Source organism: Gymnoscopelus braueri, assembly GCF_963280865.1.
Source record: "Gymnoscopelus braueri genome assembly, chromosome: 9".
Classification (NCBI taxonomy): domain Eukaryota; kingdom Metazoa; phylum Chordata; class Actinopteri; order Myctophiformes; family Myctophidae; genus Gymnoscopelus; species Gymnoscopelus braueri.
In genome coordinates, this window is record NC_137610.1 from 49,695,612 (window position 1) to 49,722,709 (window position 27,098).

A 27,098-nucleotide genomic window follows, 5' to 3' on the forward strand; every position below is an offset into this window, starting at 1 on the left:
AGACAGACAGCCATGTTGTATGGTTTAGAGACAGACAGCCATGTTGTATGGTTTAGAGACAGACAGCCATGTTGTATGGTTTAGAGACAGACGATGGTGAGACCAGCTATCTCTGGGAGTAACAAGGATGGATAGGATCAGGAATGAGTACATCAGAGGGATGTACTCGTTTTGGAGATAAAGCCAGAGAGGCCAGACTGAGATGGTTCAGACATGTACAGAGGAGGAATAGTGAGTATATATTATCGGTAGAAGGATGCTGAGGTTGGAACTGCCAGGCAGGAGGCCTAGGGGATGACCAAAGAGGAGATTTATGGATGTAGTGAAAGAGGACATGAAGTTAGTTGGTGTGAGAGAAGAGGAGGCAGAGGACAGGGTGAGATGGAGGCAGATGATTCGCTGTGGCAACCTCTGAAGGGAACAGCCGAAAGGAAAAGAATAACATGGTTTTATTTGGCAAATGAATGCCCTACTTTGTCGTACAACAGTGTCACTCAAAAGTATAATGAAAATAGATACTCCAAAAGTCCTGAGTCGTGGATTACCGCTGGATATAGATTTCTGAGCAATGTTGCAGAAAAAACATTAATTTCAAGAGCAAGACATGGGAGTGCTTCTGGCAATTCTTTTGCATTGTTGCACGCGCTCTTCCTCTTTTCTGGAACAGCTTTTAGCAATACAAATTCTTCAAAGACATCCAGGATTAGTTATTACGTGATCCACTACTGGATGATATACTGTACACTTCAAAACACTCCTGGTAGCCAGTGGTGGAGGAAGCACTTAGATTGTTTTTGAAAAAGTAGCAATACCACAATGTAGATGTCTGTTATTTGACTGTGCTAACAGTATTATCATAAAACAAATCACATTCTATAGATTCAAATTATGGGATAACACAATACAACACTAACTATTATATATGTACATTATGTGTCACAAAATACTGCATGTTCAGAACATACAGTAGAATAGCCTAAAACAGGGGTTTTCAACTGATTGTGAGTCAGGGACCACCACCCTGACTAAGAATCAAGTTGGGGACCACTGTTGTGTTGGGTGGGGATATGGACTAAGATTAGTGCTTTGGTAACACTTGCTATGCATCCCATGTCTGCATCCCACTGTTTCTCAACCAATGGTCCACAGACTAATAGTGGTCCATGGCATAATTAGGCCTGCAGGTGGTCCATGGGAAAATGTTTTAACATGTAGAATAAATGTAAAAATAATAAAATACCTTTGTAAAATGTATTAAAATAATATTTAATAAGTCCATCAAATGTAAGAAAATATTAATATATTTGAATTAATAGGCATGGTGTGGGAGAAAAAGCTTGCAATTAAATAATGACTGTTAAGGGCTTGATTTAATTTGTTGCACGATACTATGTGCAACAAACTATATCAAGCCCAGGCATTATTTAACTGAAATATGTGAGTGGTCCAGAGCAACAAAAAATGGTTGAGAATCACTGAACTATTCCTACCCCACAGCTACCCTTATAACATTCTCTTACTTTATCCAACCTTCCACTAAACTCATGTTTTGTAATTATGTATGAGTGAGCAGACATATGTGATTATATGGGCACTTTTCCTAATAATGATGACTCAATCAGGCATGTAGCAACTCATAATGTAATAACGGCTCATAATATAATAACGGCTCGCATACACTTCCCCTTCTTGAGATTTTCTGTAGAGTTTCTTGACCTCCGACTTCCCAGTAACTGACAACATTGACGCATCATCACCAGATAATTATTGCACTGTTCCATGGAAGAAAATATTCACTTTCACTTCCTACATTACTAAATGCATGGTCAGGGGACCACGTGCAATACCTTCACGGACCACCAGTGGTCCACCTGTTGAAAACCCCTGGCCTAAAACATCTTAATACTGTAGCTTATATTACCCACATGGCTGGTACCCTGCCTTTTTATCCTTGAGATCTTTCTAAGCAATGGACAAAATTTCAATGTACCTATACTGTACTGTTCACAAACACAGCCAAGGATTTCCTTGTGACGTCACAGTCAACACGGAAGAGATACATACCGTGCACTGCCAACAACAGTCTGTACGTCACTCACATGCCTTTGGGGAACGTACTGTACAGCAATTGTTTTTAGAGCTCTATGACAGCAACAGGTCTGAAAAAGCTACATTTACCGCATTTGTTTCACTCAAACATGGTTCAATACATGACACAGCAAAGACATTAAAACATGGTTCCTATCCAGAGAGAGAGAGAACAAGGTTCCTATCGAGAGAGAGAGAGAGAGAGAGAGAGAGAGAGAGAGAGAGAGAAAAGAAAGAATAGTGACTATGATGAATAGGCCTACATAATGAATTGCATTTTTATAGCGCTTTTCCAAGTGCTCAAAGTGCTTACATAGACAGAGGAGGTGTTGCCACCAAGCCAGTCATGAACCAATACAGCCACCCTGTCACAGATCACAAACTTCAACATCGGCCACAACACAGCAGACACACTGTAGAATAGATCCACATCAGTCTTCTATTCCAAATGAATATTTGGAATTGATGGCTGTTATGTCAAAGGCCAAAACCTCTAGCTTGAACTTCAAAGGAAATAGCAAACTTCACACATAGGATAATTGAAGTGACCAAGAGCCACATTCTGTATAGACGAATCCACAGAGCGCTCCCCTGGTGCAATCATAACTGTGGTGTCAGAATGCACACCGCAGCAGGAGTCTGACACCACAGCGCTCTGTGGATTTGTCTATACTGTTCCGTTACAACTCACTACCTTCAACAGCAGACACAACACAACATACAAACTTTCAATTCCAGAGCCAGAAACTGTCAAAAAAATAAGGTCCCAAAATGACAGCAATAGTACAACAGCTTGAATCCCATTAGAATACACACAGAATACAACACAAGCAGCAGCAAAAAAGAAAAAAAGGTTCCTACCTTGAGCCGTCTTCTTCTTGACTTCATCAGTTGTGTAAGTGATGGCCGGGGTCAAACTTTGGAACCCATGGATAGAGAAATAAAGCCGCCCTCTCTCTAGTTCATCCCCGGATGAGCCCTCCAGCAGCGTCTCCAGTCCAGTCCCCTTGCTAGTACAAGGGTAGAGCCTCTTGTCGGTGGCCGGCCGGGGGAATTTCCGCTATAGGACTGGTACAGTAGCTGGAACACAGGGGTGGACTTCAGGCAACCATTTATGCCCTTAACAACGGAGAGCGTTGTTAAGGGCAGTATCAACCTTTTTGGCATGTGGGCTTCTACACCGTGCTGGGGCACAGCATTTGGCTGCAGTGAAGACCAGGGCTTGCGTGGAGATTCATAGTAACCACTACTTGCTCTTGTACCTTGTGGGTATGGCTCCTAGGGTCCGGACGGAGTAAGTTCGGAGAAGTGTCTGTCTGTCTGTCTGTCTGAATGAAAGAAAGAAAGAAAGAAAGAAAGAAAGATTGTTTACAAATAGGCCTAATCGCAGAGATCCAAGTTGTATCAATCATTAAAATTTCTCAGCATCAAACAAAACTCACTATAGAATAGGCCCCACTCCTTGGGGTGCTTTTTATATATATATATATATATATATATATATATATATTCACATATGTGAAATTTGTCCTCTGCATTACCCATCATACAACAACTATTCATTCTTTTCTAACTTCTTCTGAATTCTCGGCTATATATATATATATATATATATATATATATATATATATATATATATATTCACATATGTGAAATTTGTCCTCTGCATTTACCCATCCTACAACAACTAAGAGCAGTGAGCAGCATTTTATGGCACTCTGGGGTTAAGAGTCTTGCTCCGAGACACACATCGGCACATTGCTGGCCTGGCCTGGCCTGGCCTGGAATCGTACCTGGGACAACCAGGGCTTCTGTCTTCCCATGCAGGCTCACTAACCACTCCAGCTATGGCCGCCCATAAAGCAAAAAGAGCCTGCGGTCAAAAGACTATAATGTTCCCCCCTATCTCATCTTGTCACCCATCAACCATTAAGCACAAGTGGTCATTACTGTCCTGCAGATTACTCAATGACAGCAGGAGGAGTGGATCTCAAAACAAGCAAATTACCAAATAAATATGCATTCCTACTGAGCAATTAGATCAATAGAAAAAGAGAAAGAGTTTACAATCAAGGCATTTACAGTAGCAAATACTTGGGACTGGAGCGAATGGAACCATGCATATTCAGCAGCACCGGGTAATATAGTTCTGTAGTTCAGCAGCGGGCACAGATAGACAATTAATCATTTCCCTATCCTTTGTAATTGTGTACATGAGAGAACATTATGCAATAAAGTAGATAGTAGATAGATACAGTGGCCTACAACATTACAAGTAACGATAAAGTTGACATGACATGAGTACAGCGAGGGGATATCATTAGATGCAGCTGTGCTTAATTGATGAATTAAAGCAACAAGCTCAGATGATTCCAGGAGGACAGGGAAGAGGAGAGAGAGAGAAGGTACCAGAATGCTTTTTTCTCACGTGTGTTGACCCAACCCCCGATAATTGCATCTAAATCTTAACCTGGTACCACCCATCCTACCACAGGTCAGCCCGCGCATCACTTATACGTAGGTATATGACTTGTGCTTCAATTGTCAAGTGACTGGGTTGTAAAATCAAGTTTCTTCCAGCTCAGAAACATTGCTAAAAAAAATGTTGTCATCATTTGCAGACCTTGAAAAAGTCATTCAGAATTTCTTGCGTTCATCAAACAAATAAATAGTATAATAGTACAAGTTTCTCTTCCCTACACAATATTTATTTATTTTGTCCTCACTATCTGGTGGTATTTTTAAACATGCACACATTATAAAAGAGCTACACATAGAAATTATGACTATAGGGTCTGCCTTGAAATACATTTAGATAGAAATCTAGATGTGCTATTCAGGTTGTAACACTTCATGTTCACAATTGTCATTGATAAACAGTTATGATGTTTCATACAAGGATATTTGGTGCTGTGACAACCCAACATAACATTGCGTAGGCCTATTTATTTAGGCAATGCAAGTATAGGACCCATCATGCACACACAGCACCTTCAAGCAACTTAATGCAGTGGTTCCTAAAGTAGGGTCCGGGGACCTCAAGGGGTCCTTGGAGGGGTTCCAGGGGGTCCCCAGCAAAACGTGTTACCTTAGTTATTTAAAAATAGCAGATGTACAAGCTCACAATGCCGCGCTGCGAGCTTGTACATCTGCTATTTTTGAACATTTTTGTTTTCTGGGGGTTCCCTGGCACAAAACATTTTCAGATGGGAGTCTGCAGCCAAATCTATATAATTGTGGGGGTCCTTAACATGAAAAAGTTTGAGAACCACTGCCTTAATGGTCTGTTCATTTCACTTTCAAATCTCAAAGTTATTGAAAGGACTGTATGGCTATATGACTAGGCTTTACTGACTCTCGACAGTGACAGTATAACAGTATGGTTTATCAGGAATGACATAAACAGCACAGAGGTCTTTACTGGAGGCAAACTAAACTAAAATGACACACTAGGACGGTCATATCAAAAAGACAAACTATGAGCGCTGTGGGCGGGCTTCAATATCTATCTGTCCAATAAGGCCCTTCAGCCTGTTAAGGATTGGTATGCTATACAATTAACTGGAAAGTAAAAACACCTGGGTAATCATCATTGACAACACCTTTGTAATCATTGCCACGCGCGCGCACACGCACACACACACACACACACACACACACACACGTCGACTCACCTTGAGAATAAACACAGTTGGACAGAGAACGACCAAGCAGTTGTTTGTCTCAACAACCCTTTCAACTGTCTGTAACAGCTGATGTGACTCAGCAATTTTTACTCCCTGTCAACACCGGTAACTCTACTCAGCTCCCATGAGGTGAAACGTTAGATTAAAAGATGTTTATTTCACTCTTTTTCACTTCCAAACAGAACGCAGCTCATAATGGAGACTCTCTGCCTGATTACAGCAGGTGTGGATGCTGGAGGGAAGGGGGCGGGGCAACCGGGGGGTTTTAAACAGCCCGCGTGCAATCTGCTTAGTGAGTGTAGCAGTAACCTGCGTTCACACAGAGCGTCTACTTTCTAGGGAGGATCTGACAACAACACATGTTTATAAATTATAGGCTATATATTTTTGCCCTTCTATTGGATTTTGCCACCAGATGTTAAGCAAGCACACTTTAGATGAATGAATAACAACTAACAGAAACACTTTAATATTGTTTGAATTGTATAATTGCCAAACAAAGAGAATACAGTCAAATAAGACAAAATAAGAAATCACACTAGTGGCAAGTCAATGGACCAGCAGGTCTACTGTTGAATTTTATGCAATCAAGAGAGACAACTTATGTATGAGCTTCAATTTTATAGTGTTCCAGTTCTAATTTTGTCATATTCTAGCCCAAACAAATGCTCAATAGTCTATAAGTCAGCTGGTTTCCAGCTTTGAAATAGCCTACAGTTGTTTGTCCTATTATATCATTATTGAATGATCTCTCTAAAGATCACAGAAAGCACATAATGTGCCGTCCTTTTTCCTTTAACATACTGCAGCCCATTTCTGTCATACTAATAAGTCATAATGGCATTTACTTCCATGCCAGACATCCTTTTTGGAAGCAGCAGGCCTCTGTCACTTCATTCAAATGGTGGATATCAAGTTTTGGAACAAAAAGAATTATTAAGCGCTTTTATGCTGATGTGATGGAAACAAATGACACTATAATTGTGAATGTGTGCATGTGTAGGGGGAAAAAATAAAGAATGTTGTCCAGATCCAGTAAATGGCCGTGTGTGTGTGTGTGTGTGTGTGTGGGGGGGTGTGTGTGCGTGTCTTACTCATGGGACTTGGTTTGTTTTAGTGTATCTGGTTTATAGGCTATACTCAGACCAGGCAAGTTGGGCACCATAAAGCTATGGCTCTTATTTTATTTGCCTCGGTTTTGTTTTTGCTGTGTTCGCTGCTAAGCGTCTCCCCTTTTTTTTAAAGGATTCAAGTGCATTCAAGTCGCCGACCGCTCCTTTTGTTTGACGTGTCATCGAGCAAAGACTTACCAGCACTCCAGCAGGAGAATGGTGGTGCAGTGTGTGTCCCCACGGCAACCAGACTAACAATGTTGGGTTTGTGTGTGTGAGAGATTGTAACGGTAATGGGAGGGGCGGGTGAAGACATTAAGGGCTCCTGTCAGTGTGGAGTTGTGATCCTCTTTAGGGGGTGGGGGGCTCCCACACAAAAGAATGAGTTGTTGAATTCTCAGAAAACACTCACGAAAAAAGGGGTCCTGTAAATCACGTGTGGAGGGTCTGATTAATGCATCTGCAGGCCCAATGCAGGAGCTGCAGCCAGGAATCAGGATCAATTGTTGTTCGGCTATGAAAAACAGCATGCTCTCCATCTTGTCTCCTGACACAGTGGTTGTCAACCTGTTGGTCGGGACCCACAGGGGGGTCCCCACATGATTTTGGAGGGGGTCCCTAGATGACAGTAAAGTGACAATTTAAGGACTTTTAAGACATTTTTAATACTGTTACTGCATCAAAAGTAAGCAACAAACTATACTATAACAAATGGCCAAACATTGGCCAAATTGTCAAATATAAGAAACAGGCAAAACTAAATTAAATATCCGATATACAAAGCTCACTGTGAGCTTGTAGATCGGCTATTTTCACAGTATTTATCTTTCAAACCGAGTCAAACTAAATGTGATGCCTCAACTCCTACAATTCCAAGTGCTTGTCAGTTAAAATAATTAATTTGGGGGGTCCCCAGTTCAAATATGATTATTTTGGGGAGTCCCCAGTTCAAATATGATTAATTTGGGGGGTCCCCAGTTCAAATATGATTATTTTGGGGGGTCCCCAGTTCAAATATGATTGAGAACCACTGCTGTAAATCACGTGTCGAAGGTCTGATTAATGCATCTGCAGGCTCAATGTAGCTTCAGCCAGGAATCAGGATCACTTGTTGTCCGGCTATAAAAAAAAACAGCATGCTCTCCATCTTGTCTCCTGACACAGACAGCCCTCCTGTGCCAGCCGTTGTTGATCTGCATGTCCACTGCTTGATGTGACAGAGAAGCCAGGCAAAAGAGGCACACCACCAGTGTTGCCAGATTTTGTGAGAGAAATAAGAAGAGACTATAGGCCACATGAGCACTTTAAACCTATAAACTGTATAAATCGGCAAACATTCTAACAACACAAAACTGGTACGGGGCTCCCTGGCACAAAACATTTTCAGATGAGGGATAAGGGACAAATACATATTAATTTGGGCGTCCATGACATGACAAAATTTGAGAACCATGCACTGGTTTAAACAACATTAGGAAACAAGCCCAAATAAGCAACTACACTTATAGGAACAAGCCAAAAAAAAAACGCAACCCTCAACTACCAATACATTTACAAGCAACTTTACAGAAAAACAAGCCCACAGTCGCTTCTAACAAGCGGACATGGCAACCCTGCTGCTTGATGGAACAGAGAAGCCGGGCAAAAGAGGCACAGCACCGACCACGCCAAGGTAATCACTTCAACCGGCCCGCTCCCCATATGTTCAGCTTGGCAGGTGACATGTTAGGCTATACAACATGTGTTCAGCGCTCTGCTGCAGAGGGCCCTTTTTTTGGACAGGATTTATACTGGGATTTGTTTGATCGTTATGAAATCATGGCACACTTTGAGTTCCTTCAGCAGCTTTTGAGCATTATAAGGAGAAAGGAAAAGTCTGCTAAGCTGTCAAATGCTGTTACTCATTTCTGGGTTTAAAATAATACACAGGCCATTATTCTATATCTATCTAATCTAATATATCTATCTATCTATCTATCTATCTATCTATCTATCTATCTATCTATCTATCTATCTATCTCTACATATCTATCTATCTATCTACATATCTCTTTGGGTTCCTTTAGGGGGGTCTAAATTGACCCTTACAAGTCTGTAACTCTACAGACACAAATGGAACCATATGGACTCTAAACGGGTCCATTTGGTTCCATTTGTACACTGTCAGAGTTAATGGGAGACCTTGAATCGTAAAAGTTTGAGAACCATTGATCTGTCTGTCTGTCTGTCTGTCTGTCTGTCTGTCTGTCTACACATTGTGAACTACTGCAGAAGAGCCTCTATATTTCAGAGATATAGAGGATCGAAACATCAAAATATCAAAACAACTTTTCTTTGGTTCAAATTAATAACACTTCCAGTGCAACCCCATACAATGGACAGGCAGTGCAACGCAACACACAACACAACACAACCCATCCACTTGTTAACATAATTCACTGTTCAAGGCGAGAGGGGGAATACCCGATCGGACACAACGTCACCCGGTCTCTGATATGATGATAACATAACACTGTGTCGTACGTTTGTCCCCAAATCAGTCTCTGCTGACACTCATTGTTTTCTCCTATAATCTGCTTCTTCTGGCAATCTGAGCGGGATTGAGATGTGGTGGTGGAGTGGAGATGTCACGGTGTTTTGAGGGGGGGGGCGGGTTAGTAGATGTGGGGGTTTTGACGGGGGGATCGAGGGTTGGGGATTTGGGGGTGGCAGCGGCGGGGGGGTTGTATCGTCTTTCACTCCCCCCCCCCCCCTCCCCAAGGGAAGACCACATGACCCAGCAGAACAGAGCGGAGAAGGGGGGGGGGGCACACGGTCTGAGCTTTCAATGAGAACCACATGTAGGACAGAGGGAGGAGGAGGAGAAGGAGGAGGAGGAGGAATGGAAGGGAAGGGAGGGAGGAGGTGTGTGTGAGGGCAGTGACTAAAACCCCAGTCTCCAGCAGAGTAGAGGAGGGGATAGAGAGAGACAGAGAGAGAGAGAGAGAGAGAGAGAGAGAGAGAGAGAGTCATTTGCGAGCTCTGCTGACATTTTCAACCAGACCAGTTTAGGAGGGAAGTGTGTGTGCATGTGTGTGTGGTGAGAGAGAGAGAGAGAGAGAGAGAGAGAGAGAGAGAGAGAGGCGTGCTGTTTACCTCAGTCAGTGTGTGTATGAGAGAGGAGAGGAGAGGAGCTCTTTAACTTTGTTCCTGAACCCCTCACACTGACTGCCCTTTGAGAGGCTACAGGACCACAGACAGACAGACAGACAGACAGACAGACAGACAGAGAGTCTCTGTAGTAGTAGAGCTACAGAGGAGGAGAAGACGAGTAAGAGGAAGAATTAACGACAGTGTGATATATTTCCATTCCGCTTGAGAGGGAGAGAAGGGGAGAGCTGAGGGAGCCAACATGTCAAAAGCCATCTTGAGACGAAACTCCAGCAAGGCGGGCTTGCAGAACCTCTTGACGTAAGTGGCTTGTCATTGATTGATTGATTGATTGATTGAATACTTTATTTGTCAGAAATTTAAACAGCACGAGGTAGCCTACAGTCAGACATTAAAGCTAAAAGGATAACACTTAAAAACATTGTGGTCCTACTGTATGTATTCAATTCATCAACATTTGACAATTTTTAACAACATTTGACCAACATTTTTTTACACAATAATACATGTCATCAACAAATACAAAACTCTGTATACAAAGGAGAAAAAGGATGCATCAAGTGTGCAGGTATACGAGTGGAGAGAGGTGTGACCGGTTTATCTTTTGTTTCACCACACACACACACACACACACACACACACACGTAGCACTCAGGTACCTGGAAAGCACATTATTTTAACCTTATCTCACTACTAGGTCTCTTTGTTGCGATATTTGGAGGATGATTCATTTTGGCCCAGAAATGATTCATGTGAAATAATCAGTAACATCGACCATGGAGATTTCATAAAGACTGGGGAAAAAATCATAGCTTAAAAAGAATATCTTTATAATGCGGGTGTACTGACGGAAAGTGTGTGTGTATTCATATGTGTGTACATGTACACATACAGTAAGCATGTGTGTGTGTATAGTATGGTAGTAAGTATGTGTAGGTGTGTATGGTAGCATGTACACATTATTAGTATTATCAGTTAGTGGCTCTGAGACGAGAGAGTACAAATGTAACCAAATTGACCCATTTGGTTCCAATTGTAGCCTATACTCTCTCAGAGAGAGTGAAATGGATTGGACTTGTTTATACACAGCTGAATCTGACCTCTGTTCTGTCAACATGTCGGCCTGATTAGGGACAGAGGGGGGATTACTGCGTGTGTGTGTGTGTGTGTGTGTGTGTGTGTGTGTGTGTGTGTGTGTGTGTGTGTGTGTGTGTGTGTGTGTGTGTGTGTGTGTGTGTGTGTGTGTGTGTGAGGGGTTCCCGTTACATTCGGGGGGGTTTCAAAAGAGCAGCGCCGCGGGTCCATCGCCGATGACAGGACCTGGGCACCGGGCGTGAACACATGAGACTGATGTGTCACCTTAACGGGCGTGAAGTGAAGTGAACACAGGACACTAGTGTCACCTGAAGGTGACCCTGGCTTTCACTTCACTCACCTGAAACGGGTTGATTCAGTTTCCACCACTATCTGTGTGTCTTTGGGTCGCTCTGTGTTTTTGGTGTGACCACTGAGACTGTGTGTGTGTGTGTGTGTGTGTGTGTGTGTGTGTGTGTGTGTGTGTGTGTGTGTGTGTGTGTGTGTGCGTGTGCGTGTGTGTGGATTGATAAGAGAGAATGCACTGTCGCTAGCCATTTTGGGTTGTGGAACTGTTTTAATATTCAGTTGTTGTTGTTTACCCCCAAAAATAGTTTTTTCTATTATTTTTCATTTTCATAGTTTTTCATTTTCCAAAACCCTTTATGAACTTGAAAAAAATATAAATAGGGCTTAAGCCAGCGGTTCTCAAAGTGGATTCCAGGGACTCTCGGGGTTCCTTTTGGGGGGTCTAAATGTACCCTTACAAGTCTGTAACTCTGACAGTATACAAATGGAACCAAATGGACCTGTTAGGGTCCATTTGGTTCCATTTGTATACTGTCAGAGCTAAAGGGAGACCTTGACATGTAAAAGTTTGAGAACCATTGGCTTAAGCTATTAATTCATACTGTACTTTTGTAAGTTTTGGATTCCGGGGATACACCAACTGTATCTTTTGGTTCATGGAGCTGAAACAGTCTGGGAACCCCTGGAGGCTATACTGGAGACCTGAGGAGCTGAGAGGTTGGAAAACGAGGAAATGTGGAAAGACAGGGTGGACCCGTCGCCCCACCCACCCAGGAAGAGCATAGCAGTTACTACTAAAGGCATCAGCTAATGGGGGTCCAAACACAACAATAAAACAATAAAACTATAAAGACAGAGGGAGGCCCTACAGTATACGTAGAGATAAGAGACCACAACAAAGAGACAGGCCAGACATACAGGTTAAAAGGAGTGTGTAGTAGACAGGCCCTGAGGCCAGAGAGTCTTTAGTGGCCCAAAGGCTCCTCTGATTGAAACAGAGGGAAATTGAACCAGTGACCTGTGTGACCCGTGTCAGAGGTGACGTGGGTCCCTCCTTTGTTCTCATGGCTGCTTACGGGTGTCGGCATGTTCCTTCAACTAACCCCGCTTTATCCAGGATTTGTGTCTGTGTGCGTGTGTGTGTGTGTGTGTGTGTGTGTGTGTGTGTGTGTGTGTGTGTGTGTGTGTGTTCATGGGAGAGTTGCTCCTCAGATCACTGGAGGTGTGCGGTAAACCGATATTCTCCGCTGTAGAGAAAGATTCCAAGTTGAGAAGTAGGACAAACACAAGGAAAACGCAGGCAGCCAGGCCCGTTACACTAATCATGTTTCATGTTTTATGCAAGCACACACTCTACGGCTGTAGTTCTCAAACCTTTACGTGCCAAGGACCCCCAAATTGATTTGGCCGCGGACCCCCCACCTGAAAATGTTTTGTGCCAGGGACCCCCAGAAGAGAAGATTTATGTAATTTGTTTCCGAAATTATCCATTTTCGATTTCTTTCAAAACAAATAAAAACATTGCAGATGTACAAGCTTGTAGATCTGCTATTTTTGAATAGCCAACATATAAATGGATAAAGTGGTTAAAATGATTGTGGACCCCACTTTGAGAACCAGAATGTACTGTATATACTCACACATTTGTAGCATTCCTGTCTGAGTGTTTTCAGCCACAGGAAACACTTCAGGAATATAACGTGTTCAAATTCAAACAGCTGTTACATATTTTCATTAAAGTTCTCATATCGTTGGAGAGGACATGGCGTTAGAGTGGGGGGAGGGGGCTTATGGTTGATGGGGTACGGTATGGGGGTTGTTTTGAGTCTGGGGGAGTCCTGAGTGTGTCAGGTCAGGGGTCAAGGAGGAGGACCCCCACAAATAGTTTCTGAAGAGACGACCGTGTTGTGTTGAAGAGGCAATAAACCGTAATTGGGAGCAGTTTAATTTGACAGAGTGCAGACTTTATTTTATGACTTTGTTTTAAACTGTGATGACCAGTTTAGTGCGTTCTGCACCTGAATCATAGTGCAGCGGTTCTCAAATTGAGGTTCTGAGGAGGGACCCCTAGGGGTTCTTGAGGGGGTTCCAGGTTCCAGGGGGTCCTCAGCAAAAATGAGTTATAGCATCAAAATCAGTTTATACACTTTAACCCTATATACCTGTACATCGGCTATTTGAAATAGCTCACAACACTATAGTAGCCAAACATTTTAAAGATCTGAAACATGTTAACAACATGATTAGAACACAACACAAATACATAACATTTATTTGGTCCTTGACATGAAAAAAGTTTGCAAACCACTATTGGATATGTGAGCTCTTTCTCTTTTAAAAGGACCCCCTAATAGCGATATCCTCTGGATGCGGTCCCGCCCAAATATGCACTGGCATGCATATTTGTGAAAAACTTTTTTTTTGGTATGTATACAGATTAATTCATTCATTTTTAATGATTTTTCTTTATCCTTTCCTTCCTAATTGGCCCCCCTGCCGTGGCCCCCACTTTGAAAAGCACAGTTTCAGGTGAAGCAGGTGTAGTGAACAGTTGAACAGTGTTGTGTGGAGGGTGTGGTGTATAGTGGTGTCCAGGTGGATCAGCCTCTGAGCCTCTCTCTCTGTCTCTCTCTGTCCTGCCAAATCTCCTCTTTCTCTCACTCAACAGCTAGGTACATCTTTACAACTCAATGCCCTGCATTCATCTCAGGGACCTTCTCTCTCTCTCTCTCTCTCTCTCTCTCTCTCTCTCTCTCTCTCTCTCTCTCTCTCTCTCTCTCTCTCTCTCTCTCTCTCTCTCTCTCTCTCTCTCTCTCTCTCTCTCTCTCTCTCTCTCTCTCTCTCTCTGGACTTGAACCAAATGCAAAATGTTTAGAAGCAGTGTTGTAAAAAACAGCAACTGCAGAGCTGAGTAGAATAGTGTAGAATAGATTTTCAACAAGAACAACAAAAAACAGCAACACTTTTTTACACTGTACCCTTATGACCGTTCTCAGCCAGCTTTGCTCAGTCAGGACCTATACCTTCTCTATAAAGTTACACCGTCCTCTACATAAACTACCAGTTAAAACAATGAAGTGATTATTTTCAGAATGTTTGCTTTAAAGCAGCACTATGTAACTTTTTTTAAATTAATACATTTTAATTTTGTCCAATCTGTACGGTAGTGTATGTTAATATAATATAACTTATACAATCGGGGTGGTTATATTTTGTCTCCCTGCTCTTCTATTGAGACATTTAGATCGTGTCAATGTCTCACCTAGACACAGGATCTGACACAAATTTGGACCTGATGGTCAAGATTCAATTTATCCCCTAAGCAAGCATACAGGCTCTATTAGCTCAATGGTAAATATTTCAGCACTTGTGCGGGAAACCAGGTTCAAATCTGGGGTAGAAGAGGAAAGTTACATAGTGCTGCTTTAAAGTGACAGTGAGAGAGAGAGACACTAAAGCCGGAGGAGAGAGAGGAGGGGAAGACATAAAGCAGGGTCAGATTCGAACCCGCTATAGCTGCGGAAAGAACTTTATCGACTTTACTATTACTATTATTCCGCTCCGTGAACCTTTACCTTCCTGATACCACCTTGATAAGACAGTGCATTCCACATGAACATTATCCTTATTTATGAGGTATGCATGCACTCTTATCCTGAGCTACTGGGGTGCACTCTTATCCTGAGCTACTGCCCCCCACCCAACCCCCCCCCCCCCACCCCCCCCCCCCCCCCCCACTTGCAATGATTCTTTAAAATGTGCTGAACTTGACTCAGCTTATCACATTTGTATGTAAACTTTGTGACATGATGTACGGTAGCTTAGCTAAGCAGTGAGCTTTGAGGATCTGTTAATGCACGTTAGCGCAGATAACCGCCGGTGAAGTGGCGACCCGCGTTAGTGGTATTAAGAGGTACTTTAATCCACTGCACTTACAGCAGATGGCATCGCTCTGGTGGAGTGAAGATGGATGAATGACATCACCTTCCCACAGATCATACTCCTCCTCCATCCCTAAAGTGTTGGATCACTCGCAATACGTCAGCGTCTGTCTAACATTATTTCAGATTTATCATCCTGTGAGTCAGACTAAAGACTCACTGGAGACAGACTAACTTTAGTCATGTTGGCGGATGTTGCAGGAGGAGGAGGAGGAGGAGGAGGCTGATGATGAAAGGCAAACCGTGGTGAAAGCACAGCGCTGATGATACCTGGCTGTTTAACCACTTGAACCTCATATACTTTGTAGTACGTCATGGTGAAAATAGCTGATGTACGTATAAGCTCGTTAACGTGTTGCAACAGGAGGCGTTTATGAGCCTTGATTGTTGCGTAATGTTCAAACATTTGTTGTGGAAAAGTTTTCTGAGAGTTCATTTTTGCTGAATGTTCATGCATTTTTGCCTAATGTTCATACACTTTTGCCCAATGTTCGAGGGATATTTCACTTTAAAAAAAAATTGGGTCATTTAATCATCTACTCTGGCTTTTGTGAACACCCCAGACAGTTTTTAAGTTGCTTGATTTAGTATTTAGATATTTGATATTTATTTTATCAGACGCGCCCCCTTCCTATACAAACTCATTATAACTTCAAACTCCATTTTAACCATGATAGATTCATCAAGAACACCCGTCCTTGGTTCTGGTGATTCATCCTGCCCTCCTAATACGTGAGGGGGCCGTGTTTTTTAAATTACTTTTTTCATTTATTTAAAAAAAAAAAAAAGATTTGGAAAATACAAAATTGAATACAATAACAATTTAAAAAAATTACAAAAGTAATCGAAAAAAACACGGCCCCACTCTCGTGTTAGGAGGACGGTATGAGTCACCAGAACCAAGGACGGGTGTTCTTGATGAATCTATTATGGTTAAAATAGAGTTTGAAGTTACAATGGGGTTGGTATAGGAAGGGGGCGTGTCTGATAAAATAAATATACTGAATCGAGCAACTTAAAAACTGTCTTGGGTGTTCATCTGAGTAGATGATAAAATGACCCACATTTCTTTTTAACGTGAAATAATCCACTTTTGCCTAATGTTCACTCCTATTGTGACATGTCCAGAATATTAGGGATGCTAGGGTTTATGGTAAAAAAAAACTAACTCCTAACAGTGTTGCGTCTCATTGTCTCTATAGCGACAAAAAAAAAAAACTGGATATGTTGTTATAGATAGTATGCATGACAGTTCCTCCAGTGTAAGGAGATATTCCAAAGTGACAAATGGCAAACTCAGGCTCCCAACGGATACATAGCGACACAAAGGCACGGTCGGAGCACAATTACAAACTCTCACCCGAATGTCTGTCTCTCTGGGCAGAATCCAACGTCAGGCTGAGGCCAAAAAACATGTTTTTGATCCGATGCCTCTGCCATTCATGTGAGCGGCTTAAAGCCAGGCAGGCATGCAGAGCTGCTGGCCTGCTTTTAATCAGCCAAGTGAGAGAAAGCTCTTACCCTGCACTGACACCGCCTCTGATCTCAGGATGGTTCTGAAACCGCCTGCGATGGTGATGTCACTCAGGAAGCATCCAGGTAGAGGGAGGTAGAGAGAGAGAGAGTGTGTTGCCAGATTTTGCGAGAGAAACAAGAGACCAGGTCTATGAAAACAAGCCCAAAAGAAGAAGAAGAAGCGACTAGGCCACATGAGCATTAGATATTTGAAAATAGACGATCTACAAGCTCACAACGTGCAACACGTTGAGTAGATCTGATATTTTCCAAATAGACATCTTGAATATTTTTTGGAAACATTTTAACAACACAAATCTGGTACACAAAATACTTTTAGATGGAGGGTCCGTGGACAAATACCTATTAATTTGGGGGGGTCCTTGACATGAAAATCCCTGGTTTAAACAACATTTAGGAAGCAAGCACAAAATAAGCAACTACACTTTAGAAACAAGCCCAACGCGCCACTAACCAAACAAGCGACTTTACAGAAAAACAGGCCCAAAGTCGCTTCTAATAAGCATTACAGTCATTTAGCAGACATTACATTACATTACAGTCATTTAGCAGACATTACATTACATTACATTACATAACATTACATTACAGTCATTTAGCAGACGCTTTTATCCAAAGCGACTCACAATAAGTGCATTCAACGTAGGTAGGCAAGGAAACTACTAATCACCAGAAGTCTTAAGTGCATTCTCTTCTAAATCAAGAGTATACCTATAGCGCTTAGGTAAAAGTGCAATATATCAGCTACCTACTTTCTTAAACAGATGAGACAAATAGGAAAATCAAATGAGCAAGAGCTAAAGCAAATAAGTGTATCGAATAAACAGGATCCAATAAAACAAGAGCTCGTACAACTAATTGACAACAAGTAGGCAAGGCAAAGAGGAAGGGTAGTGTTTCATGAAGAGGTGTTTTTTTAAGCAGACATGGCAACTGAGAGAGTAGTAGTGTGGGAGAGCAGTGCGTTCTCCTCTGCTAAACCTGCATCAGAAACACATTGGCTGTAATAATCCCCCTCCTCTCCTCTCCTGAGCACCCCGACCCCTAAATCCACCATGCCAGAGTGGGTGTACTCTCTGTGTTTATGATACGGGGAGATAAGGTACTCACTCTGGAATGTGGGGGGGGGATCTGGGGGAGTGTGTGTGTGTGTGTGTGTGTGTGTGTGTGTGTGTGTGTGTGTGTGTGTGTGCGTGTGCGTGTGCGTGTGCGTGTGTGTGTGTGTGTGTGTGTGTGTGTGTGTGTGTGTGTTGGGGGGGGGGGGGGGGCTTGACTGTTGAGTGAAGGGGGCACTGAACTCTGCCTTTCTCTCCCTCCCTCCCTTATGGGCTTTAGCGAAGGTTGTCAGGCTTAGGACAGGGGGAAATAAAGTAAACAACACGGGGTTTCCTGTTTCCAGGGGTCATGTCACTCTGATTACAGAGCAGCGGTGGGCAGGGGGGGGGGGAGAGCGAGAGAGAGAGAGAGAGAGAGAGAGAGAGAGTGAGAGAGAGAGAGAGAGAGAGCTGTACTGTCCCTTATCTGTCCCACCTTGGTCAGTAAAGATTAGCAGTAGATTGAGGTGTTTTTTGTCGTCACTCCAGAAATGCTTGGAATTTCAGACCGATCAGCAGGTAGCACAGCTCTGTTCCAATCTAACCCGATAACCTCCCACTTTGTTTAATAACGTTAAAACGTTGCACAGCCGTCAGTCAGTCAGTCCACCAAGATAACCTCCCACTGTTCAATGAGGTTTCAATATTTGCTCTTTCAATGAATGATTTATTGAGTCATTTCGAACCAAAAGTGATTCTTTAATCCTCATTTGGGCCACATTACTGAGACATAGATGCACGTCTGTCGGGACATTCCATCCTCAGTCTCACTGGGTGAAACAAAGTGACATTTCACATAAACCCCCTCTGAGCCAGACCCAGACTTTGCACCATGTGTGCTCAGCATGAGGAGAGGGGATGGGTTTTAGATATTTGCTCTTTCAATTAACGATTTGTTGAGTCATTTTGAACCAATAAATCCTCATTTGGACCACATTACTGACACATTAATCTCTCAAGACAGATTCAGCAGCAGCCAGCAACTGAAATTCAAAAGCAAATTCAAAGGATTTGTTTTGACGATGGGTTCCCAAATTGCTGACACGTAGATACATGGATGTCTGTCATGTCAGGACATTCCACCATCAGTCTCACTGGGTGAGACAAAGTGACATTTCACATAACCCCCTGTGAGTCTGACCCAGACGTGTGGTTCTATAGGAAATGAGCTGTGCACCATTTGTGCTCAACATGAGGAGAGGGGGTGGGGGGGTACAGACTACAGACACCCAGCCATAACCCCAGAACATGGTGATTATTACTGTCTGCCAGCTTTTAGAGAGACAGAGAGGGACCCCCAGCAGAGGGGGACGGACGGACCCCCAGCCTAGCCTAGCACCACTCACTGCTGGTCCCTTTCCTGGCTACTGTGACAGCCCTGTCACTTGGTTAAGCATATAATACTGCTATTTATTATGTCTGGACCGCATGGATGTTGTCACCTCTGGGTCCACTCTGTGTGTCTGCAGTGACAACACAAAAAAAAACACGAAACGCTAAAAGCTGCTTTTTGAACGAAAATGTCAAGAAAGTGACATAATGAATAGCAGTATTATATGCTTATAACCAAGTAAATCCTGGCATCCCTCGCCTGGCATTGCCAAGACTGATCACGGGGTAGAAGTAGAAGTAGGCCTGTGTTAAAAATGTTACTTGAGTAAAAGTACAAAAGTACTGGCATCAAAATATACTTAAAGTACCAAAAGTAAAAGTACTAAAATGTTTGAAAATAGCAGATCTACAAGCTCACAACGCGTCGCGGTGCGACGCGTTGTGAGCTTGTAGATCGGCTATTTTCAAATAGCTTATGTATAAAATAGGGCTGAAGTGGTTAATGTATGTTTTATAATATAATAATGTATATCTGCAACATGTAACTAACTGAAGTTTTCAAATAATTGTAGTGGAGTAAAAGTACAATATTTTCCTCACAGATTTAGTGGAGTAGAAGTAAAAGTATTGAAAATGGGAAATGCTCTGGTAAAGTAAAAGTACCTCAAAATTGTCCTTAAGTACAGTACTTGAGTAAATTTACTTAGTTACTTTACACCACTGGTGAAGAGATTCACCAAAACCAAGTGGTTAATGTACAGTACATTGTGTTGTACTCAGAACATTGCTACAAATAGTACGAGGCCGTAGACTCTCAAAGGAGGCACGTTGCAGTCAAACAAGTCGAACGGGGCAAGATAAATCAGGTTTTAACTTTATAAGCTTGTGTTTAAATTTCAATGACAGTGCAAGCAACTGAATTATAATGCAAAAGGCTCCTCTAAGAGCTTGTTGTTGGGTGACATGTGTGCCTCTTTTTCTGGGAATTCTTCTCTTTATTTTTCTGTACTGTCAACACGCTGTTGTGTCTGAGTGATTCAGTACCCTCTGCTGTTGTAACTTGTTTCAAGACAACAATGACATCATCTCACAAGCGTTTCCCAACCATCTCCTCCTCCTCCTCCTCCTCCTCCTCCTCCTCCTCGGTGTCTTAACCCCCCCAGAACTCTGCAGCCTTTGCAACAAACACAAACACACAAAGAAAAGCGAACATGCTTTGTTTTTTGGTCATTCAACTAGTTTTAACTTTTAACCCATTCAATCCGGGGAACGCATCTGTGTCATCTTTAGATTTGAACTATAACCATTATTTTATACTTTGGCTATATATTCAAAAATAGCAGATCTACAAGCTCATAGCGCTCATATGAGCTTGTAGATCTGCTATTTTGGGGTCCCTGGAACAACATATTTTGCTGGGGATCGGCGGCCAAAAACATATCATTTTGGGGGTCCTTGAGTCCTTGACAAGAAAAGGTTTGAGAACCAATGATATAGCAACAATATTTTTTCAGAAAACTATTAGGATTTAGAAAACATTTGTCAAATGTTTGACTTAATGAACATTTGACAAAATGACAAATGTTCGCTTTAAAAAATGAACTTTTTCACAAATGTTCACGATAAAAAAAAAGGAGATCTACAAAGCTCATAGCACTCTGTGCCACGCGATGAGCTTGTAGATCTGCTATTTTTGAATATCCCAAATAAATCTAAAAGGACACAGACGCGTTCCAGTGTTGAATGGGTTAAGTCCATGCCATAATAACAGCATGTGTTCTTACAGTACATAAAAAGGTGCCATTAAGTGCTTATTGCTTATTTCCCCCCTTTCTTTTCCTGAGAGTGAAGATTCATAGTCTTTTGTTTCGCTCTCTTTCCGGTGACACATTTTGTTGACAAAACAATAAAGAGATATCTTGATGACAAGCTTAGATACAGAGTGTATAGATTACAGACATAGTGATAAGGGAGAGAGAAAGCGGATGTTATTTGCTGAGTGTTACTGTATCTATACACAGTATGTGTGTGTGTTTGGCACTGGTGGAAAGTAACTAAGTACATTTACTTAAGTACTGTACTTAAGTACACTTTTGAGGTATTTGTCAACTCACCTTTCTTTACTTGAGTATTTCCAATTTCCAATACTTTTACTTCTACTCCACTACATCTCGGATCCAAATACTGTACTTTTACTCCACTACATTTATTGGAAACCTTTAGTTTACTTTGTAGATTTTGATTGTTATTACAAACATACATTAACCACTTCACACCCCTATACTTTTCGGCCATTTGAAAGTAGCCGATCTACAAGCTCACGATGCGATGCGACGCATTGTGAGCTTGTAGATCTGCTATTTTCAAAAGATTTGTATACATTTGAAAACTTGAAATGGGACATTCTGCATAATGACTACTTTTACTGTTGGTACTTTAAGTACATTTTGATGCCAATACCTTTGTACTTTTATTCAAGTAAATTTTGAATGCCGGACTTTTATTTGTAACAGAGTGTTTCTACATTGCTGTATTGATACTTTTACTTAAGTAAAAAAAAATAGTATTTTTTCCACCACCGGTGTTTGGTGTGCAGGGTATTTCCTGGCTCACATAACAATGGGCCTTTGGACAATGAACAACAACTAATTAAGGCAGTGTGTCTCTGTGTTAACTTTATTTTCCTGTTATTTTGGACCATTTTGATCAACAACAAAAAATCTATCCTAAATGACACCCCAATTCAAATATTGTTCAAAAACAGAACATCGAAAACCAGCCGATCTTTCAATCCGATCTACAGAATAACAATCTACAAGCTGATCTACAAGCTCACAGAGCTTGTAGATCGGCTTAGGATCAGCATTTTTAACAAAGTGGAGTGGAATGCCATTAGATGGGGCAGTAGGGGCAATCCTAGTGATTGATTTGTTAGGCAAACAACAAATAACAGCTTATCGTCTCTGTCGGGTGGAAATGTCCTGCAGAACTGTTGCTTTTCAGGATTCAAATTCATAATAATAGCAAAAGTATCAAAAATAGCTGTAGTATGATCAAGTAGGGCAGTGGTTTTCAACCTTTTTCATGCCAAGGACCTCTAAATTGATATACATTTGGCCGCGGACCATGTTTTGTGCCAGGGACCCCCAGAAGCAAAGATTTGAGTTAAAAATATATAATATTCAAAGATTTGCACACCTTTTTTTTTTTTTTTTTGAAAATAGCAGATCTACAAGCTCATAGCGCGGCACTCGGTGCCGCGCTATGAGCTTGTATATCTGCTATTTTTGAATAGCCAAAGCTAAGTGGTTTAAAATGGTTGTGACGCTATGTTAACTAATTTAGCTGGGGACCCCGTGGTACCCCCCCCCAAGGACCACTGGTGGTCCCCGGACCACTGGTTGAGAACCACTGAAGTAGGGCGTTAATTTACAAAAAAAACACCAAAGGTTAGAGTATGGAGATAAGAGGTTTCTGACCGACGGCAACGTTATCTTACGTTGGGCCCGGATTCCTCTATGCAGAGGAACAACCCTGGTGTGTCTGTGAGCTTGTGAGTTGGATTCTGGGCAGGTTACAGGAAACCTCTGCCGTGTGGCGGGGCTGGAGGTCATCATGTGTTTTCCTGTCCTGCCATGAACCCTGGCTGGGTGTGCAGTATGCAGTGATGGGAAAAAGTACTCACATTTTTTACTTAAGTAAAAGTATCAATACTACAATGTAGAAACACACTGTTACAAGTAAAAGTCTGGAATTCAAAATTTACATGACTAAATGTACAAAAGTATTGGTATCAAAATGTACTTAAAGTACCAAAAGTAGAAAGTACTCATTATGCAGAATGTTTTTTTTTTTGGTATAAAAATCTTTTGAAAATAGCAGATCTACAAGCTCACAATGCGTCACATCACAACACATTGTGAGCTTTGTAGATCGGCTATTTCCAAATGGCCGAAATGTATATACATGTAGGGTTGAAGTGGTTAATGTATGTTTTATAATGATAATCAGAATCTACAAAGTAACTACTAACTAATAATTGTAGTGGAGTAAAAGTACAATATTTGCCTCTGATATGTAGTGGAGTAGAAGAACAGAACATTGGAAATGCTCCAGTAAAGTAAATATATCTCAAAATTGTACTTAAGTACAGTACTTCAGGACATGTACTTAGTTACTTTAGACCGCTGGTGTGCAGTATGTCTCTGTCTTCACCATCCAGGTGCTTCACATAACAAGGAGGGTCAGTGAGTGCCATGATGGAATACCAAAAATAAATGAGTCATCATTGGTGGAGTAACTAACGTTCAACACTTTGGGACGTTTGGGAGTCGTAACCTAGACCTGGTTTTCCACTGTAAAAGTGTGATGACTGTCGATAATAGCTAGTGATGCATGAGGACCCTTCATGGTGACATTCATTACAAACTGTGTGTTTATTATTGGCAGACCTGTGTCTGGAAGTCTGGATGGAACATTTTTACACACCACATTTCAACAAAACACACAATGATGGGGTAAGGACAGGGTACACTGTCCAAATCCACAGTGTTTTTCTCTTTTTTTTCCAAATATATATTTTTCGTCCTTTTCTGCCTTTATTGATAGATACAGTAAACTGACAGGACATGGTGTGAGAGATGGGGAGTGACACGTAGCAAAGGTCGTCGGGATCGGGATCCGAACCCGCGCCACGGTGCCCGGACCGCTACGCCAGCCGCCCGGGCCCACAGTGTTCATTTAACCCTGAGAGTGTAAAGAATTGATCGGTAAAAGGGTCACACACAGCAGCACAAGCATTCTGATTTCATAGCTCACACAAGGAAGCACTGAATATGACCTTTTCCACCACAATAGCCTCATTGTGGGACGTACACAATATGGATGAAAAGCACACTCACTGAGATACAGTTATATCGTTGCTGTCGGGCAGAAACCTCATATCTTCATTTCTTCTAACTTTTTGTGTTTTTTTTTCGTAAATTACGAAAGATACAAAAATGAGTCGCTTCGCACCGCGTTTTGAGCTTGCAGATCTGCTACTTTTGCTGGTTTTTGAACAGTTTTGGAAATATGAGGTTTCCACCCGACCCCGACAGAGACAACATTGTATCCGTTGCTACCAAACAGATGTCTGGCGCACAGCTGCGGTGTAGAGGTCACGTTATCAGTCTGATGATGAGCCAAAAAAACCTCTGGCAACTTCCTGAAATCACACTCACCTGTGTGACACCTAACACCAAACCCCCTCCGGGGCGCCTGTTTGTCTTTAATAAGCCGTTCAATCCGGGAAACGCATCTCAGTCATTTTTTAGATGTCTTTTTGGCTATTCAAAAAATAGCAGATATACAAGCTCATAACGCGAATACATATCATGTTGTGGGTCCTTGACATGAAAAAAGTTTGAGAACCACTGATATTATAGCAACTTAAAAAAAAAAAACTGTTAGGATTTTGAAGACATTTGTAGAATCGCCAGAAGCAAAGATTTGAGTTTAAAAAAAATTGCGGTAGCACTTGCTATGCATCCTATGTGTATAACGCATCATGAACATACTTATAAGGCATTATAATCTGCTCATAACCCTGCATAATCAGATTTATAAGAGCTCATAAATAATCAGAATGCTTTATAACCATAACCATAACACATTATAAGGCATTTTATAATGACTTATAAGTATCAAGTGTTATAATACTTCATAATTGCTGCCAAATATGCTTTAAAAAACATACAGGCCTATATTCAAAGATTTGCACACATTTGCAAAAAAACACTACAAAAAAAACACTATTGCAGATCTACAAGCTCGTAGCACGGCACTCGGCGCCGCGCTACGAGCTTGTAGATCTGCTCTTTTTGAATAGCCAAAAGTATAAAATAATGGTTATAGCTCAAATCTAAAATGACACAGATGCGTTTCCCGGATTGAATGGGTTAAAAGCTCGCCTCGGAAGCACTCGGCAGAGGAAGGCAGCACGCTCAGACATGCTTCAGCCGTGAAGTTTTACAAGCAGTAAAAAGATAAAGTCAGTCAGTCAAAAAGACAGAACGCATTCCCATTCATAGCGTTCACGATTTGGCACACAATGCAAAAAAGAAAATATCCCCCACCCCTTAAATCCTATATACTTAATTGACCAGTGACCCTCAGGGGTCTATATACTTCTTTACTTGGCCCCCTCCTTTTTCCCACAAAAATAGCCGATCTATCTAGTATCTACAAGCTGACAGCACGTTGCAGTTTGTGAGATGGATCGTACACATAGTGATGTTATTTTCTGTCCTAGTGCAAAAACTATGGTTAAGTATTGTAGTGCAGGGACCTGCAACATGAAAAATGTACACAGGTCGTCCAAATATTCATTTTTCAAGCTCCCGAGACAGAAAAAAAGTAGGCAATTAATCCCAGCAAGAAGCACCGCCAACAAGCTCACTTGACGTCAATTTCCTAGATCAGATTCATCCGCATCATGTGCAGAAGGGCATGACGCTAAAATAATTTTCGCTGAACATTCGTCTATTCGAATAGGAATGCCATAGGGTTTATGTGGTTAATTTTAGGTATTTTCTTCCTGCTGCCTTTGCAGCTTCATCATTGAGATGAAGCTGTTGCATCTCTCTGCCAGGAGAGACAACATCAGTCCAATTCAAACCAGACTCTTGGCACGTCTTATCTCACTACTGTGAAGGACTTGAGCGAGGAAGAGGTTTCTCTCTCTCTCTCTCTCTCTCTCCCCCGCTGTGAGTGTGACCCAAGATGACGAAGAGGAGAGAAAATAATTTTAGTTGATTTGTGTCAGTGAGGCACCAAGGAACCAAATGAGAGAGCAGAAACAAAGACATTATTAATCATTGCACATGTCTCCGTTAGCAGAATAATCGCTTAATCTGGCTACAATTTACAATTTAGGCATTTACTGTAGCAGACACTCTTAATCCAGAGTGACTTACTGTAAGCAAGGTAAACACGAGGTAATAGATCAAAGTGATGACCTCATGCAACATGCATAGAGATAGTAATCTAGGATCATAGGTAAACCAAGAACCAATCATTAGTCTAACGCTAAACAGTAGGCTAAAATATCAAAAAATAAATAATCTGTACATTGAAACTGAAAACGAAAAATGAACCTGGCATCTGTCTACATAACATGCTGTCTAAATGACATTTTAACCTTTGCATAAGACTGCAAGGTCGTCAAGGCTAGGGCAAATGGTACGGCAGGTGCTATGGTCTAAAGTGGAGTCTGAAGAGGAGAGTCTTCAGACTACGTCAGAAGATTGGGAGTGATTCTGCAGTTGTAACTGCAATGGGGAGCTAATTTCACAGTTTGGGAGCCAGAAGGGAGAAGAGTCTGGGACGCATGGAGCGCTTGTCCCGGATGTTTTATCGAAGGTTCCGACAGCTTCCCTGTGTCAGCCGGTCTGAGCGAGTGGGAAGGGTTGGATCAGGCTTTGAAGATATTAGAATTGTGCCAAACATGAGATAATCCCACAATGTTGATTATAGGGTAAAAACATAATGAGCAGGCACATACTGTAGGTCTGGTTAAATAGCCTTGGTCTTTTTTTAAGATCCCCTCCCCTTTATAAATCAGGATGGTTGTCCCAGTCAGTCGCCCGGCTGGTTACAGTATGTCCCAACATGATGTGTCAAAATGCCAAAACAAACTAGTAAACTGGATACAGCTGCAAACTGAAATCGACGTAGAATTAATATATTTACAGCGTGGCGCCTATGAGGCGATCCGTCTAGAACATTGGTTCTCAA

General features: G+C 41.8%; 1 protein-coding gene across 2 annotated transcripts in view; it reads left to right on the forward strand.

Annotated features, from left to right (window-relative positions):
* The first annotated feature begins 9,897 nt into the window (after positions 1–9,897).
* lsp1a (lymphocyte specific protein 1 a) overlaps positions 9,898–27,098 on the forward strand; it is a 63,047-nt gene continuing 45,846 nt past the window's right edge. For both annotated transcript variants that reach the window (XM_080438420.1, XM_080438421.1), the window contains exon 1: positions 9,898–10,336. In XM_080438420.1, coding sequence (XP_080294546.1) covers positions 10,278–10,336 — 59 coding nt within the window. In that variant the 5' untranslated portion in view covers positions 9,898–10,277. The remainder of the gene's footprint in view (positions 10,337–27,098) is intronic.